This window comes from Coregonus clupeaformis, chromosome 12, assembly GCF_020615455.1.
Source record: "Coregonus clupeaformis isolate EN_2021a chromosome 12, ASM2061545v1, whole genome shotgun sequence".
NCBI classification, from domain to species: Eukaryota; Metazoa; Chordata; class Actinopteri; order Salmoniformes; family Salmonidae; genus Coregonus; species Coregonus clupeaformis.
In genome coordinates, this window is record NC_059203.1 from 23,650,942 (window position 1) to 23,670,697 (window position 19,756).

At 41.3% G+C, this 19,756-nt stretch overlaps 1 protein-coding gene across 1 annotated transcript; it reads right to left on the reverse strand.

The window, feature by feature from the left end:
• Nucleotides 1-6,428: 6,428 nt before the first annotated feature.
• LOC121578624 (heme transporter hrg1-A) lies at nt 6,429-18,807 on the reverse strand. Its single transcript, XM_041892993.2, has 3 exons — nt 18,312-18,807; nt 13,677-13,844; nt 6,429-6,998 (listed from the first exon to the last, which is right to left on the reverse strand). The coding sequence occupies exons 1-3, from the start codon at nt 18,439-18,441 to the stop codon at nt 6,862-6,864; spliced, it is 435 nt and encodes a 144-aa protein (XP_041748927.1). The 5' UTR covers nt 18,442-18,807; the 3' UTR covers nt 6,429-6,861.
• Between the last annotated feature and the right edge of the window lie 949 nt (nt 18,808-19,756).

Here is a 19,756-nt window from a genome sequence, read left to right on the forward strand (position 1 = left end):
ACACTAGGCTAGCATGGCTAACTCCAGTTCACAGCCAAGAAGAACTATGTAGGGAAAGCTAGGCTAGATTAGCATGGCTAACTCCTCTATTCTCACACCTGTCACAAAATGAGCGTAGACCGAACAAGTGTGGAGAGACTTCTCCACACCAGAAGTCCTATCATTACTTGACATACAGCACATTTAGCCAGCTAAGCTAACACAGCCAGCTAACATCGCCCATTGGTATTGATATGTAGAACATGTAGATTTAGATCAAAGTTTGTGCAGGTTTCTATCTCGACGGTGTGCCAAAACCAATGCTGGGCCCTTCTAATAGATGGGAATGTCCCTGGATGGTGCATCCAACTGAGGTAACCTTAGGTCACAGACATGACAGTGATCTATTACTACCTCTCAAGGAGTAGGCATGTCAGTAGACGCCCTGTTGCATTGATGAGTGGGTGGATAACACATTGAAACAACTGGAGGTAGAAATCAACATGAGCTGGGCATGAGGAGAATTCTATTCAACTGAACGCATCTATGACTTCCAAATCTTCCAAACGAATCAGAGTGAACCCAGAAGATGTCTCTGACCAGGCCCTGTGTACCACCGGTTGCACAAACAGAGCCATCCCACTCGGCAAAAACTGGTTGAGTCAACGTTGTTTCATCATCATTTTAACAAAAAATTGCAATGTGATGGCGTTGAATCAACGTGGAAAACTGATTGGATTTGGAAAAAGTCATCAACGTAAGGGCATTTCCTCTTTTTTTCACCCAACTTTTAACCTAAATCCAATGTCATAGTGACATTTTTTTTTTATTTCACATTAAATTCACATCAGTTAACAACTCAACCAAATGTAAATCAAAACTAGACTTTGAACTGATGTCTGTGCCCAGTGGGATTGCATTAGAAATATCAACATAACTGTAGCTAGCTACAAAGCATAATACTTTCAAGTCGACTCAATCCCCCTATTATTCCATTAGATTAGATGACCTTACCAAAGTTATGTTCGGCTAAGTAAAAAAATGTTATCCCCTGTTCGGGTACTGGTTCTCCCTGTGAAGCCACTTCAACAACAACAAAAAACGCTGCTGCCATGGCATATTGTATTCTAAAACGACAAATATGTGTCTCATAAAATATTTCAGATGTGAGGTTCTGTGGTCCACGGGCAGACCAACACAGAAAAGAAAAGAGTTGGAGAGGCAAACATTGATTGAACCTGAAGGTCGGGCATCTTACTGTACTGCTGCCAACTGAAGGGCTTAATCACCTGATGTTACTTGTAAAGAAAGTGAGAGAGAGAGAGAGAGAGAGGGGGGGTACAGCAGTGAAAGAGAGAAAGGTACAGCAGTGAAAGAGAGAAAGGAGAAGACGAAAGAGAAAGGGTAAAAGAAGCGAAAGGTCCAGAGACATGTTTCAGTTTGTAAATAAAACAGTAAATTGCTATGGATATTGCGTAAATATCTGTGGGCTTTGTACTGCGTTTTGCAGAAGTTCCTCGGAAATCATTTCGAAACGGCCTTCTCCAAAATGCCAAAACGCCTTTTTAACGTCAAAGCAGCCATCTGGTTCTCTACTAATTCAAGATGTTTGCTTTTCATTCACGTTTTTTCCCCTCTTTACTTTCTTTTTTATAAATACTCATAAACCAAAGTATCTTTGAGGTTGAATGGGTCGTTTCCTAATAGTATATTTTTTCCTCTCAATTAATTTTCCTGTCACACAGATGTAGACTTACTTTAAATACACACAACCAATATAGAATCTTGTTCATATTCAGACGGTTATACCGATGTATGTGTTCACCTTATAAAGAAGGCAGTATATGCCTATGGTATAAATTCTAGACTACCCCAATATAGATGTTACCAAATGATTAAGTTTTAAATACCAGAAAAGGTGAACAGGTAAAGGCTACTGTTACTGTCCCATCTGCACTGTATTATAATGAAGAGTTAATCACTTCATTTTATGAATAGGTCATATGCGGCTCATCAACATTGCAGGTGCAATTGCTGTTTGGCATTTACCAATAAGTTTGAAGTATGTCTGACACAATGAATCGAATACATCAAATGCATGATGATCAAATATCAGGTTCTGAAACATTATTTGAATTAATTTGATTAAGATGTGTAGTATGAAATGACACGTCAAGTATTACTTTTACCTTTGTTCCTTTTTTTTTATCAAAAGGAAGTTTTAAATATTTCTGCCTTTTTCAAGTTTCCTCTCCTCTTTTCAGTTTCATTATGTCTGCCAGTTAAGTGTTAGATGACTTCCTTCCTTGATTTCGCTGGAAAGGAGTCCCATAATTAAACAAAATGTAACCCCTCCCCTTTTTACATACCACACAAAAACACGCACATTTTACAGCCTACAGTATAAACTCTTTTGGTCCAAACCATAAAGCTTGTTCAATGGAAAGTAACGATGATTGTTTTTCAGTGTCTTAATGTAAAACGTTCTAATAAGCGAGATACCATATTTTTTTTTGCTATGGCTACTTAACCACAACATTGCAATTACCTTGATACAATGTGACTCGGAGGGCTTGCAAACAAGCCCATTTAATGCAATAAAGATATAGAAGTACCAACAAGAATTCTGGTAAAACAAAAGAGTAGAATGAGGGCAGCGAAAAATAATGTTCTCTTATAAAGGATCAAAGTTGAAGATACTTAATGACTAAATCATTGGTAGATCTCCGTGCTACCTTCACTCTCTATGCTTTCCTATTTTTATATTAAAAAATCTGTATTAAAAAAGCAGTAGGCAATCTGCCAACGTTTACATCTGTTGCGTCAATCACCTCACCAGAAAAAGTACTATACCGAGGTAACCAACATCTACATAGACATGTCATTTTACGTATTTTCCATATCAACTTCAAAGTCTCTTTTATCATACAGATGCCTAAACCGAGCCATATACCAAAACTCCTTGCATCCCCCCCACCTCCCCTTTGAGGGAGCAAAATACAAATGTGGACGGATTGAATAATTGCCAAACTTCAAAGCGCAGGTTATTGCCCGAGCGTTTACTGTTGCCTGTAGTGCTATGGAGTGTTTTCTTTTATAATGTGGGCTGGCTGAGTGGGAAAATGTCTGGCTCTTCCTCAGTGCAAATCCCAGTCTAACGACGGGGTCTGTCTTTACACTGACCCGGCTGGCCTGAGCTAAATAAAAAACGACAATGTTTCACTCCCTCAAAAAAGACACTGGGCTCCCCAGACACTCTAACCCTCGTCCCCTCATAGAATCCTTCTGAGAAACCCCATCATGGAAACGATACTACAACTCCACCCCACAAATACACACAGGTGTTAAATTGGGATTTTGTAGGTGGCATAATCACTCAAATGAATTATTTTCCCTCGATCATTTTAACAGACACAAATCTGGGTAACTTTAGCACTGGGTAACAGCCTGCAGGTATAATGCTTTATAACTTGTTATAACCATGTATGAGCCTTCATAATGTCTTATAAGGCTTATAGGATGTTATGTCATGACAAGTCCTATGATGCATTTGATTTATGTTGTGTACAAACATAAGGTGATAGAGCTCAGTTCCACTTTTTCCCCGTACCTTCAAAATACACCACTAAGATGAGGGTGCTTTCTATCTACTAGTAAAGCTAATTCAAAAGAACTGAGCACATCGTTGTCAAATCAAAGTCTATAGACACTGTGCCCTAGCCCTAGTACACATTCACATTGTACAACTGATGTACAACGCAAGGTTCTAACTGTTGTGTATGACTTTGTACGAGATATACTACCAATGCAATACACATGGCTGTCATAAAATTATATTTTTATTAATATGGCTCTCACAGACATACATTTCTACACACACAAGTGGATATACATAATGTCATGTTTCAATGTTACAATATGGTAAGTGTGGTAGCACACATAGAAACAACAGACTTTTAAAAAGGAAGAACACAATCAAATTAATCTCCATAGGCAGCAGTATGATGATCACCAATATTTTGGATCTGGGAAGCAACAAACAAAAGGTTATGATTACTGAAGCGTTCACGTAATTAGTCTTTGGTGTGTCTGTAGTGCACTATATATAGAGTAGGGTGCCATTTCGGACTTGGTCCATGTGTTGGGAGCCAAAGCGTTTACCGAAATACAATCGGTTAAATGCTCATATTATTAAGCCCCAATGGTCCTTCTCACACTTGTGTTTTTGCTCACTTTGTTGACAACTTTCCATCACGGCAATCTCCATTCAAATACGACAAGTACTAAAAAGAGACATTTGGGATTCATTGGCAACTGTTATAAAAGCAGTTCTTACATTATCGGATGGAAGTGCAATCCTTCATATAGTCATTTTATACAGTCAGAGGTGATGGGATGCTGTGAAAGTGGCTAACACTGGCAGGTATAACGCTATAAAATACTTTATAAGGGGGTCAAACAAGTCTTATAAAGCATTATAACTGCATAACAAATGTATTATACCTGTCAGCATTAAGTAAAGTGTTTCTAAATAGTGTTGAGACCCAACTAACTAAATGTAGTGGCTTCGTCACATACACTGACTACAGGTGACAGTAAGGTTTTATGAACCCAAGCACAAAGTGCACAAACAGATAACACAGAACAGACTCTTCCTAAAAACCAACCACTTGGATTTCCCAAACATACCTGTGACATGTGTCCTATTGTTGTCTAGAATAGATGTGTTCTATGATTTGTGCAGGTAGAGTACAGTTATACTACACTGAGACGAAATCTGAGATAGGCTTACATATTCTAAAAACAAAAACGTTTTCGAACAGCCACCACATTTGATGGCCTGACGCCCTCTTGTGGCAAGAGAATATAAATGAATTCTGTATCATAACCACATCAATTCTATCAGAGAACAAAATGTATATATATTATATATATATATAGTACCAGTCAGAAGTTGACACACCTACTCAATCAAGGGTTTTTCTTTATTTTTACTATTTTCTACATTGTTGAATAATATTGAAGACATCAAAACTATGAAATAACACATATGGAATCATGTAGTAACCAAAAAAGTGTTAAACAAATAAAAATATATTTTTTATTTTTGAAGGATCTAAGAAGCCACCCTTTATCCTATCATGCAGAGATCATCCGTTCACCTACTCTGCGTCTCACAAAGACACAGCGGTTGGAACCAAAAATCTCAAATTTGGACTCATCAGACCAAAGGAGATTTCCACCGGTCTAATGTCCATTGATCATGTTTCTTGGCCCAAGCAAGTCTCTTCTTCTTATTGGTGTCCTTTAGCAATTCAACCATGAAGGCCTGATTCACGCAGTCTCCTCTGAACAGCTGATGTTGAGATGTGTCTGTTACTTGAACTCTGTGAAGCATTTATTTGGGCTGCAATCTGAGGTGCAGTTAACTCTAATAAACTTATCCTCTGCAGCAGAGGTAACTCGGGGTCTTCCTTTCCTGTGGCGGTCCTCATGAGAGCCAGTTTCATCATAGCGCTTGATGGTTTTTGCCACTGCACTTGAAGAAACGTTCTTGAAATTTTCCAGATTGACTGACCTTCATGTCTTAAACTAATGATGGACCTTCGTTTCTCTTTGCTTATTTGAGCTGTTCTTGCCATAATATGGACTTAGTCTTTTACTAAATAGGGCTATCTTCTGTATACCACCCCTACCTTGTCACAACACAACTGATTGGCTCAAACGCATTAAGAAGGAAAGGAATCCCACAAATTAACTTTTAACAAGACATACCTGTTAATTGAAATGCATTCCAGGTGACTACCTCATGAAGATGGTTGAGAGAATGCCAAGAGTGTGCAAAGCTGTCATCAAGGCAAAGGATGTTTGTCTAACACTTTTTTGATTACTACATGATTCCATATGTGTTATTTCATAGTTTTGATGTCTTCACTATTATTCTACAATGTAGAAAATAGTAAAAATAGAAAAACCCTGGAATGAGTAGGTGTATCCAAACTTTTGACTGGTACTGTATATATATTGTAAAAAAAATCATCCTAGGTATATAAGCACAGGTAAATGTACATGATCATCAAGGATTATATACAAATTAATCAAATAAGAACCCCTAATCTCATAAAAAGATAGATATTGGCATATGACTAAAACAACTTTAGAGCACATACAACAGGAATACAGACAAGAGTGTCACATACATATACTACCGATCAAAAATTTGGGGTCACTTAGAAATGTCCTTGTTTTTTTAATCAGCACAACAGTTTTCAGCTGTGCTAACATAATTGCAAAAGGGTTTTCTAATGATCAATTAGCCTTTTAAAATTATAAACTTGGATTAGCAAACACAACGTGCCATTGGAACACAGGACGGATGGTTGCTGATAATGGTCCAGCTACAATAGCCATTTACAACATTAACAATGTCTACACTGTATTTCTGATCAATTTGATGTTATTTTAAGGAGCAAAAAATTGATTTTCTTTCGAAAACAAGGACATTTCCAAACTTTTGAACGGTACTGTATGTATAGGAAGATTGTAAAATCCATAAAAGGGTATAAAATCGGGATCAACTTGTGGATAGACTGGCTAGCAGGTGCTGAGCATTCCCTGTTTCTGTGATATTTTTAACATTCTATTCTAGATGTTCTATTTCTTTCCCTTTGATATTGAGTACTGCATTGTTGAGGAAGAGCTTGCAGGTAAGCATTTCACTGTACTGTTTACACCGGTTGTATCCTGTGCACGTGACAAATTAACTTCGATTTGATTTCACAGACACAGGAAAAGAGAGGGTAACCTAAACGAGGAGGCGCGGGCATGGGTGGAGGTCCAGGTACACATTCCCTCATTATAGAGGGGGTTCAATGGCCCTTATCAAAAGTCACTGAGAATACTGATGTCGGCAAACTCTTTGCGGTAGCGGTGGGAGTAGAGGGCCAGCAGGAAGGACCACTTCAGGGTCAAGAAGCTCCACACGCCCGACAGGAACAGACTCCTCGGGTCAGTCAGTGCTGGAAATGACAGACACACAACAGATATTAGAGTCTTGCAGACTCAGAGCAAAATACCTGATTGGCACACTGTCACACATTTCATTGACTCAGGTACTTCTCAATGAAGGTTCCTGTAGAAAAACTGACCACAGCTTCAGGCTTGTAGCATACACAAAGGCAATGGATTTCACATAGAATAACCCCATGGAGTTATGTGATTTCACGGCACACAATCTCTGCAAAGCAGTCATTTTGTGTGGAAATAGATTCCATCATGTGCACATGCCCTAAGAGCTGAAATATGCAATATTAATGACTACATTAAAAACAAAACAACTACACATTAAGTGAGAAGTAGGCATTGGTCTGAAGCTGAAAAAAATAATGAAAATTCACAAGCACCACAATAACTACTCCACCCATGCTCTACCAAGGTTTTCCAGCACACAGCTTTGACCTACTACAGTAGCTATGTTGGTCTATTGTACTTCAAATAATGTGTATGCAGGTTGCTTAGGATTCAAACCTTCTCAAACAGCGTAATTCATACTCTTAGAGGAGGTTCTCCAACAATAATGTGATTTGTACCACATACAAGTTAAAGTATTGGATTCTTCACACATCCCATTCCACTACCACTTCAAGCTTTTTTAAATTATATGAAATGCAAGCTTTGCTTTTATACTTACAAGACCATCACGCCTGATTGAGCGAGCTGTTTTGACTTGTAGTAATGTGGTGCCTGCCTGTATTTCCTTAAACCTTTATTTTAGCAATACATGACAAGAGAGAAAAATCTATATTTCACAACATATTTTTGGGGGGATCAGTAGGCGCCCAACATAGCAACAGGTGATGGCATGTTGGACACAGTCACTTATATATAGAGCACCACATAAGCCTGTCTGCATTCCTGATTTCTGTAACCGTTAGCTTACCTGTGAAATATTGACATAAGCTCAGAAACAATTGTTTCGCAAACATGGTCCTGTTTTATCAATTGCTGTGCTGATCAATGGGCAGTTCATTACCTCTGTGAACATTAATATTTAGCTTAAAGTTGTGTGTATTTGTATTTCGTGTTGCAATAAAGATGCTGACGCTACAATAATACACATTTACAATAGGCCTATATCAAAAAATACATATAGCCTAATGAGAGAGAGACACACACACACACACACATTATTTAATAGCAGGACACTGTAAAGTCCATTACTCCTCTGAAGAGTATGAGCTAGGCTGTTTAAGAAGGTTTGAATCCTTAGCAACCTGCATAGTCATTGTTTGAAGTACAATATACCATCATAGCTACTGTAGTAGGTCAAAGCTGTGTTCTGGAAACCTTAGTAGAGCATGGGTGGAGTAGTCATTGTGGTGCTCATGTGAATTTCCTTTCTTTTAGGCTTCAGACCAATGCCTACTTCTCACTTAAAACATAGTTTTTTGTTTTGAATTTCCATGTTTTTTACACCGGAAGGTGATTTTCTGTTAAAGGGGCATTATACAACATTTCCACATGCAAAGCCTGATTTTTTTTCAAAATTCAGTCATTGGCAGTGCTATTTTACCCTTTAATTCGGCCTCTGCCAAATGGCCTGGGCCTTAATGGCACAGGTGGTGTGCTTGCATAACTGCAAGGGTTGCTGGTTTAAACCCTGGTCTGTTGGATGTTGCCCTCTAATAACTCAAATCAGTTTTGAACTAACTGTTTGTAGAATGTGTAAAATTCACCATGGATAGACAAAAGTAATTGTCTGTAGTTTTCAGAAGGTGAATAGCTCAATTGATTGCGACAGTCTTAAATTGCAAAATATTACTAAATTCCCATTGAATGCAAAGCAAAAGAAAACGGTTAAGTCATAACATTTTGAAGGTCCTATAACTCAGCCATAGAGACTAAACAAAGATATCCCCATGTACACTACATCCACATCTTTCATGTGCCTAAGATATCCCCATGTACACTACATCCACATCTTTCTTGTGCCTTTTACAGCCTGTTTGTAGTAGGCAAAAGCATTGCAAAGTTATGCATCCTATACATTTAGCCAACTCTCTTGCTATCTCTCTCAGCATGACCTTCTTGATCCAAACCAGTCAGGTTTCAAGACTGGTCATTCAACTGAGACTGCTCTTCTCTGTGTCACGGAGGCTCTCCGCACTGCTAAAGCTAACTCTCTCTCCTCTGCTCTTGTCCTTCTAGACCTGTCTGCTGCCTTTGATACTGTGAACCATCAGATCCTCCTCTCCACCCTCTCCGAGCTGGGCATCTCCAGCGCGGCTCACTCTTGGATTGCGTCCTACCTGACTGGTCGCTCCTACCAAGTGGCGTGGCGAGAAGCTGTCTCCGCACCACGTGCTCTCACCACTGGTGTCCCCCAGGGCTCAGTTCTAGGCCCTCTCCTATTCTCGCTATACACCAAGTCACTTGGCTCTGTCATATCCTCACATGGCCTCTCCTATCATTGCTACGCAGACGACACACAACTAATCTTCTCCTTTCCCCCCTTCTGATAACCAGGTGGCGAATCGCATCTCTGCATGTCTGGCAGACATATCAGTATGGATGACGGATCACCACCTCAAGCTGAACCTTGGCAAGACGGAGCTGCTCTTCCTCCCGGGGAAGGACTGCCCGTTCCATGATCTCGCCATCACGGTTGACAACTCCGTTGTGTCCTCCTCCCAGAGTGCGAAGAGCCTTGGCGTGACCCTGGACAACACCCTGTCGTTCTCCGCTAACATCAAGGCAGTGACCCGATCCTGTAGGTTCATGCTCTACAACATTCGGAGAGTACGACCCTGCCTTACACAGGAAGCGGCACAGGTCCTAATCCAGGCACTTGTCATCTCCCGTCTGGATTACTGCAACTCGCTGTTGGCTGTGCTCCCTGCCTGTGCCATTAAACCCCTACAACTCATCCAGAATGCCGCAGCCCGTCTGGTGTTCAACCTTCCCAAGTTCTCTCACGTCACCCCGCTCCTCCGCACACTCCACTGGCTTCCAGTTGAAGCTCGCATCTGCTACAAGACCATGGTGCCTGCCTACGGAGCTGTGAGGGGAACGGCACCTCCGTACCTTCAGGCTCTGATCAGTCCCTACACCCAAACGAGGGCATTGTGTTCATCCACCTCTGGCCTGCTGGCTCCCCTACCTCTGCTGAAGCACAGTTCCTGCTCAGCCCAGTCAAAACTGTTCCCTGCTCTGGCACCCCAATGGTGGAACAAGCTCCCTCACGACGCCAGGACAGCGGAGTCACTCACCACCTTCCGGAGACATTTGAAACCCCACCTCTTTAAGGAATACCTGGGATAGGATAAAGTAATCCTTCTACCCCCCCCTTACCCCACCCCACCCCCCAAAAAAACAAAACAAAAACATTGTAAAGTGGTTATCCCACTGGCTATAAGGTGAATGCACCAATTTGTAAGTCGCTCTGGATAAGAGCGTCTGCTAAATGACGTAAATGTAAATGTAAATATAATCCGGGTTTGGGAGTGGGCAGTAGCCACCTCCCCCCACCCCTAGAGCCTCGCCACTAGAATGGCCGCGCACGGCAGAGTTGTTGACAAATATCCAACACATGGGCTAGTCCAGCATCCAGATCGGAGCTTTAAATACAATCAAGACGGTCTAATGGCAGAGTTGTTAGTTTGGCACTGTTGATCTCCACACATTTGGATTAGAATGTCAGGAAGACAGGAGAAGGAGCTTAATTGAATTTATTATGGATGTTGAAAACTGGTTAGTTTTTCAGATGCTAGCAAGCATGCATTTTCACACTGCAGTCAGTGCACAACCGAGGCACATGTACCTAGCCATTTGTTTTCTCAGCTACAGTTTGAGTTGTGTTCTGTCTGACAGTGAAATGTGGCTAGCTCTTACCACACCTTAGACTATGGAGTAGGTAGCTAACTAGTGTTGCAAAAGCCCATTGCATGCATTGTAAGGTAGCACCGTGACAATTTGCCCAAAGTTTGGTGTTGGTTTGAACTGATGTAGCTAGTTAGCTATGTTTTGTGGAAAAATGTAGGACTGGCATTTGGACGTGAGCTAGCTAACTTCTGTGTCAAGATCAGCTGTTGTTGTCTGGCTCTAGATAGCTAATAATGGCTGAAGTAATTTGTGTAAAAACTTTCCATGACCAAATATACCTAGCTACTTTTATTTTCCTGTTCGTTAGATGGCTAGCTTTCAGCTGACTGGTGTTAGCTACCTACAGAGGCTAGCTGCTGGACTTTGAATAAGCAAGCTAACGTTACTCATCTAACGTTAGCTAACTTTACAGTCTTATGTTGGCTAACGTTGCCTAGCTAGCTATCTAGCTAACTGGCTATCATAGCAGCCAAGGACATTCGCTAGCTTATTGTGCATATTTGTTTGCGCTCTGATTACATGCAAGTGTCTAGGTCAGCAGTTTACACAGATTACTTCAGCCTTGGCAAAATATAGCTAGCTTTCCAAACTTGTTGGTTAGCTACAGAGCATATGAGCGGAGTGGAGCGGGAGCGAGCGTGGAGCGTGAGCGGACGGATTTTGAACAGAGCGCAGAGCGGCATTTTTAAAAGGACGGAGCGTCGCCCTATGTCCCGCTCCAATTTCGCTCGCTCACACAACGAGTCTGAAGCATGCTCAAGCCTGACCCAGAATCCATCTGTTTAATTTAATTTGTGTCGTCCATGAATTTGTATTTTATAGAGCGAGAGGAGCAGCAGCAGCAACAAGAGAAAAGGGTTGAGGAATTCAAAAGTTTATTCACTGCACGCAATGGCCCAACCATAACAAGGGAGAGAAAAAGAGAGCTGGATGTAGCATTTTTTAAAATGATTTTCATGGACTATGAACCGCTGAGTAAAGGAGAACGCGAAGGGATGCAACACTTCGCCAGCGCAGCTCAACCGGGCTACACCCCCCCAAGAAACTATGATAAATCAGTACTTTACTTTGTCAAATTTACATCTGAGATGCCCCATTCACATGCTTCAGCTGGCGATCAAAAACGCCGTTAACAAGCACGACAACATTAATAGGCTGTTAGTGAAAGTCGGGCACCTGGTGAAAAGTGTACACAAGAGCACAGAGGAAACCGACCAATTAGGTGTCCGCCCCACAAATGCCTGCGCCATTCGATGGAGCAGCCAGCTGCGGATGATTCAGTCGTTCATCCGGTTGTTCCAAAAAGACCCGTTATGGTAAAACAAACTCAAGTCTAATGTTGCTAACATCACCCTGAATCAAGTACGGCAGCTGACGCACCTTGTCAGTGTGCTGACACCACTAGCAGACCTCACAGACAAAATGCAGAAGGAGCTGGGGAACCTGGGGATGATCCTCCCTGCTGTCACAGAAATCAAATCCCTGCTCACCGATTACACTCACACTGCACTTCCAATGGGCATCGCTGCTTTTGCAGAAACATTGGCAAACAACGTGTCAATTCGCTATGGAATATACTATACTGATTAACATCTCATTTTAGCGTCAGTGTTAGATCCCCGTTTCAAGACAGAATGGATAATCCGAGATGAGTCTGTATGCAACAAATTCGGGGAGATAAAGTAAGGCTGTGGTTTAAGCTAAAAGTGAAATACATGCAGATTTTGTTCCTTTTTTGGAGTGAGCGGGGGGCGATTTGAGTGGAGCGCGATGCAAACTACGTTGAGCGCTGAGCGATAATGAGCGGACTGGCCTGATGTGGCTTTGAGCGGGGGGAGCGGAGGGGTGAACAGCTCCGTGAGCGAGGAGCTGAGATTCTCACCGCTCCACTCCGCTCATATGCTCTGGTTAGCTACCTAGCCAACATTAGCTCTCGTCTGACTGGTATAACATTACATAACTTAGCTACCTAGCTAATCAAAACAAAACCACATTCATTGGCTTGTCAGATAGGGTACAGCTCACTAATAACAACTGACCAATCTTTTCATGTCGGACAATTATCTGTTTGCATTTATTTATTAACCTCAGCTTGAATATCAACATATCTACAGTAGCCTAGGTTTGTTCTCAACCACTTCAATCTTATGGTTGGTGCAGGCGGCCAGCTGTGTTATTGAGTTGCTGAGCAACTCTGAGATTCGGCTGAAAAATGTTAGCATTGTCAGAAATGCTACAAAAATGTAGTACCTTGTTGGTTCTCTATTGGCACGTAGAGCAATAAATTATAAATTTTGTCAAAACTGTTGCCCTTACAAACGTATTCCGTCCGAAAGGTGGCAAGTCTAATGGTCACTTAATGGACGTTGTAGTCTCGTTCTTATCAGACGCCTAGATATTGAGCTAGGTGGGGGGTAAGAAACTGTATTTGTTTCTAAAGATAATGACCCTGTTCAAAATCCGGCATGTGGTTCTCGGTAACGGCTGATGACGAGAGGCAGGGAGTGTGCTGTGTACCTCCAATCAAGGTGATTTTCCCATTGGTGTCATATTGGCTTAGATATGATGGTAGGGAGATTTCAATTTAACATTGAGCTTCAACCAAAGCCTACTATTGTCGCGCCAACCGGCGTGACAATAACACATCCTAATACACTACAAGAAAAAGTACAGTGGATGACACAGAGGATGAGAAAGGGAGTAAATTGGTTGGAGAATGAACAGTAGAGCAAGTGAAGGGCAGATGAGAAGCGAATTAGGATCAAAGGAGGAGTGAAGGAATGAGAGAGTGAAGGGAGTGTGTGTGAGAGACTCACATTCTTTGTTGATGATGGCAAAGGAGAGGAAGGTGATGAAGGCCACCACAGCCAGCAGGGCGAAGAAGACTCCCATGAAGAGGAAGAACTTGAGGCCCTTCAGCCAGGTGCGCCAGTAGTCCTGCAGGTACATGACGTGGGTGATAAGGGTCCAGAGTGCCAGCACACCTGAAGAGACACAGAAACACAGACGGACAGTCAGGGGCTGGTCGTTCAAAATCCTTACAGTTTGAGTCAAATCAATTCCTGACATGATGAGACAAACACAATGTAACTTTCTTAAGTTACATTGTGTTCTTAAGTCAGAAGATTTCCTCTTTGTTTAAAAATCTTGAGCTATATTAAATCAATCAAATGTATTTAGAAAGCCCTTTTTACATCAGCAGATGTCACAAAGTGCTTATGCAGAAACCCAGCCTAAAACCCCAATGAGCAAGCAATGCAGATGTAGAAGCACGGTGGCTAGGAAAATCTCCCTAGAAAGGCAGGAACCTAGGAAGAAACCTAGAAAGGAACCAGGCTCTGAGGGGTGGCCGGTCCTCTTCTAGCTGTTTCGGTGGAGATTATAAGAGTACATTGAGGTTAGGCTACTGTATGTTAGTGTGTGGAGATGTGTTAGGGGTGTACATATTCTGACACAGTACATAACGTTTTGCTGTGTCATTTGTGTCTCAAATCAAACTGTTGTCACTCACTCCATGTTCCTCTTTTACGGTTTCAGCTTCATAACCACAAGTCCGTTTGACAGCGTATAGCACTATCCTTCGTGAATCCACTTTCACCGTTTCTTACACAATATTTAAACTGTCTTTACTCGTTGGGCATGCTGTGTAGGACAAAGTGGCAATGTTAAGGGCCATATTCACAAAGAGTCCCAGCGATGGAGTGCTGTTAATAGGCCTATAGGAACAGTTTTGCCTTTTAGATCATAATGAATAAGTGTGTATAGTAGTAATGAGGCCGGGAAAAAAACTATACAGTTACATATCGGGATATTATTTTTGATGATATATCGTATCGTATTGACAATATCGCAATATTATTTTTGCGCTAGTTGGCTGTACCTGCACCAAAACGCCAGTATTCCTCCTTCATAGTTTATTCTCCATCTTCTTTTTAAATAGGGAGCAATTATTATTTTTTCTCACTTTTATTTACATGACTGATCAAAACTTGTTTTCTCATGGCTCTCTTGTCCCTCTGCAGCAGACATATGGTGAGCAATATGTTTGGAACATCAAATCGCAATAAAACCACAGTATCGAAACACAACACATATATAATCACAATACATATCGTATCGGCACCCAAGGGTGCGTTCGTAAATTCACTCTGGGTATCTGTTCCGATTTCAGAGCATCCTAGTAAGTGTGCCAGAACGCAGAATAAGTGCTGAATTTACGAACACGCAACACCTGTTGAATATGACCGGTGTCAGTAAACGTCAGAAAAAAAATGTTATTAAATTGTTGCCAGCAGCACAGTTCGTCACCAACGCTCTAGATAACATGAAAACAGCCTAACCAGCTCTGCTAGGGCGAGTAAAATGGTCAGAGTGAGGTTCTCGCATTTGTGTCTGGAAGTAGCTAGCAAGCTAGTCAACTTTAGCCAGTTAGCTTGGGTGCTTGACTGCCGTTGTGAGGTCAGAACGGTCGGATCAACCCTACTCCTCGGCGAAAACAAAAGTTGTTCCATTCTGTTTACTCCAGTACAAAATGCCATTGTACAAAACAAGTTTGAGAAACTGACCCAGACAACAACAAAAAACGCTCTGAATTTACAAACGCCCAGAATGCACTCTGAGCGCACTCTGGCACTCCAGAGTGAATTTATAAACAAACACAAGTTTTTGAGGTTTGAAAGTATCACACTGGTTTCCTTTCAAGCATGGTCAGATGGTGGTTAGGGCTGAGTCCTGATTCTCCACCCTTCTCTTGAAGTGTGCACTTGCACACTTCCTGTCGTGGATTTAACAAATGGTAGAAACTCCCTCCTGCTTACAACAATCCAATGCTTTTTAAATCCATAACAGGACGTTTTTCGGAGTAAGTGTAGGTAAACGGGATGCAGCCAAGCTAACGTTACTAAGTTCAATTGACCCTCCTAAATCCTGAGTCATCGTTAGAGGGAGCTTCAAGTTTTATTCGTCGTATGTACGGGATACACATGATATACACCGTCCAATGAAATGCTTACTTGCAGGTTCCTTCTCAACAATATAACAACAATAAGAAATAATAAAAGATAAGAATACGAACATAAATTAAATGGCTCAGTAGAATAGAATAAACATTTTAGCATAAGTATAATACAGGAAGGCACCATTTAAATTGTGCAGTATTTCACAATCAGAATAAGAGTCTGATAGCAGCAGTTGTGATGTGTGTGTAGCATGAATGTATATGTATGTGTGGAAGATATATCTGTGTGAGTGAGTGCATGTGTGCTAAGGTGTGGAGAGTCAGTGCAGGTGGTCAGTCCAGTTCAAGTGTTCAGCAGTCTGATGGGTTGTAGATAGAAACTGTCTCTGACCCCGTTCGTATGAGACCTCATGCTCCGATACTGAGAAGGCTAGTCTTATTCTGCTGTGTCAATCTGCCATGCTGACCCCACTAATTTCCCCATCTCATGGTCTACAATCATATGACCAAGCACACGCCCCCCCCAAGTTGTTTTTGCAAGAATTGCACCTTTATTGATGATTTCTCTATTGGCACAGGCACCACACATCACATGCTGCTATCATGACCCCACAAGAAAAAAGTGGATTTGGCCTTGATAAGAACATCAGTGACAGTGCACTTTATAAAAAGTAATTCGCCTTCATGTTAGATTGAAATCATGGATTTCACAACAGCAAGATTTGCACTGTATGTGAAATGTACATACAATACAGATATATTACTAAATGCAGTACTAAATACATCACTAAATATGCATCTGCAGCTACTGTTCTGTTTAAAGAAGAAGTATAAGAAGAAGTTTACAACAAAGAGAAGAGAGAAAAGTCACACCGATATCAACTTGCTGACCTGAGAGGATGAACTAACAAGAGCTCAAAGTTCCCAGCCACAAATGCACCACTAATTAACTAGTAGGTCATTACATAACTTACAAAAGGGGTGCTCTAAGCGTTAGGCTGTCAATACCTGTGTTTTACACCACATTACAAAATAAAAACATAGAAATAATACTCTAAAGTCACTTAATTGCAAATACTAGGCAATAGAGTATTTAATTATAAAGTTACTTTTTTATTGTACAATTACTAAGCATGGTTGGTAACTAGACCTTAATGTTCCTCGGACTGCAATGTAGCCAATGTTCAATACTAGAAAGAATGATTGCTTTATGGTAGGCGCAGGCTTCCGCTCTTATCAGGTCAGCAAATTGTAATGGTGATGAGGAGATAACTTCCAATGGGTTGAGTAGCAGGACATGTGTGCCAAGTTCATCTGAGGAGACTGTGTAAAAAGGCTGTGTAAGCAGAAATACAGTACAGTTTGAGTTGACACCTGACAGGTTTTTGACCAGTGTCGTTTTAGCATCAGGAACATCCAAAATTCCAGGTTAACCAGGAAGGATTTCAACTTACTCTTTAAAGTTGTAATAGTAGAATGCACAAGGTGCAATTTCGGAATTGGGTAGTGCATCATCAGTTTTCCTCTTGTCGTGTCAGTCATTGCATACCTTAGAGAGCTATTTATAACTTGTCAGAAATGTCCAGATCAACTAGCCCATAGGTTGTTATAGTGTGCGAGTCACTCAAATATCACATGAATACACATTAGACATGGCAAAATGTATAGAATTGCAAGAAAATTAGCTTTAAAAACGCAAAATGTTATCTGCACCCTATGACAAAATGTGTAGAATTACAGGAAATACGTTTTCAACCTGCAAAATATTGTCTCCACCAACAAGAGGAGTGTGAACAGTTTGTGTCAGGAACAGAGCTTGTGGCTGGGGCGCTGGGTTCCCCAATGCCAGAAGGGGGGCCTGAGTGAAACCCCTGTAATAACTGATGCTAAAACGCTGATGTGTAATAAAATGTTTTGGAAACTCGAAAGTAGACATTTTGGACATATAGGATATAGGCCTATTTCCTTTTTTTACTGGGTAATAATAACCTTATATGTAATGCAATGTAGTACAGTATGTATTGTACAGAGATGTAGTAGTTTACAACCTGTTGTGTAGAGATGTAACTATTCTCTTCTGAAGTCAAGTTTACCAATTCAGCTTTGCTAGGTAGAATACCTAGACCTGGGGCATGTTGTTCAGTGGGGGTCGTGTGCAACGTTTAGAACTTTAGAATGTTGCCGAACGACAGATCATACAACAAATTCACAGAATCCTATCTGTGTCTGTCTGTCTCTGAACGTTATGTAGCTAACGTTCCATTTTCTTTTGGAAAAATAAATTCAAGTGTTGGCTTCTGACCATGTCACTCCAAACTACAGCACTGTAACACTTGTAACATGAGATTGGTACCGACGCTGTGGCAATATTCAGTTCATGTGAGTCAGATGGACAGTTAAATCCTGAAAATATTGCTGTAGCTATAACGTTACATCATGTCTGCAGCCTCATCCACAAAATAAATCATTGTTTACATTCTGACTAATACTTTACCTGATAATCCTCCCATTGCAGCTGTCCATGGTTGATTGTACGCGATGTTCCACACGAGAAATGCAGAGAATCCTATAAGCATGCCAAAAGTGGCATACCCGATACTGATGTATGTCTTATTGAACCCCATTGGGGACGGATGACACACGACAAGTAGACTTAAATAACAATACCGTCAATTTTAAAAACAAGTGCCTTGTTTTGAGAAACTCGCTTCTGTACTCAACGACTCAAGCTAGCTAAACAGCTGCATGATAGTGTACTGGGATAAAAATGTTGCTGCAAATGTGAGCTAAATCGACAAAGTTTAGAGATATATAAAAGGCTACACAATTAGACAACACGAACCCTATTTGTAAGCTAAAAACGGTTGCTGTTCTTCTTGTGCGTTTCCGACAGAGTAGACGCTGTATTGCGTATTGCTGCCTTTCTCAGGTCGGAGTGCGAATTACATATTTAAATATCTAATAGCCTTCCTTACAACCGTAGGTGCAGGCCGGTGGAAGAGAAACCACAACAGCTTCCTTGCTATTTCGCTCGGCCTGTCATTTGAGGGCAAAATTGTTACAAGTGAATATGTGGTTACACCCAACTCAGCCAGCTCACAGAAATGTCCTCCTATCCTCAGCATCCCACCTGCAATGTAACAGGACATGCTCCAGTCTCTACCTCCCCACATTCCTCACCAGGGGCGGTGTGTTCAATAGGGCGATATGGGCGACGCACTGCCAAACGGGAAAAGGAAGGGATTTTTTTTCTAATCAATTATATCACGGCAACAGTAGTTATCAGTGTTGTAATCTAGACGTCTGATCTGCCACAGTGCCACACTGCCACTAAATGTCCAATCAGGCTAAAGTCGTGCTTCAAATGGCTCCCCCCCCTTTTGGGGCGATTTCAGTCAGGTTGAAAATCGCCCAGAAGTCTGTCATAGACTCCCATGTAAAATCTATTTTTTTCAAATTTCAGAGCTTTCAATACAATCTCTATGGGTGTCTGAGGGCTTGCACTTACGCGCTTTCGTCATACGTAACGTAACCATGAACGTAACTAAGAAAAGAGCGGGTAGCCTCATCAATCAATTCACGTACTACTATCAAGATGGCTATAGCGTTCAGTGCAACTCGATTGTGTCTTTGAAAGAAGTTCCTTTTTGTCGGCGAACAAATGAAGATAAATTGGCAACGGAAACAATTAGGACCTCCCAGACCAAATTTAATAATTCAACAGGTTTCTACTAAAGGCGGAAAGTCCTACACCCGAGGATTTTCCAAAAATTGGTACGAACGAAAAAAGACATTGCCACTCAACTGGATGAGGGATACAGGCTAGCTGTCCGCCGCCACAACGATGAGGTTAGTGTTGATAATCACAAGTTTACTGGAGAACTGAGACCAAGTAGAGACTTTGGACAGGGTGGATATGGTATAATAAAGGCAGTTTAT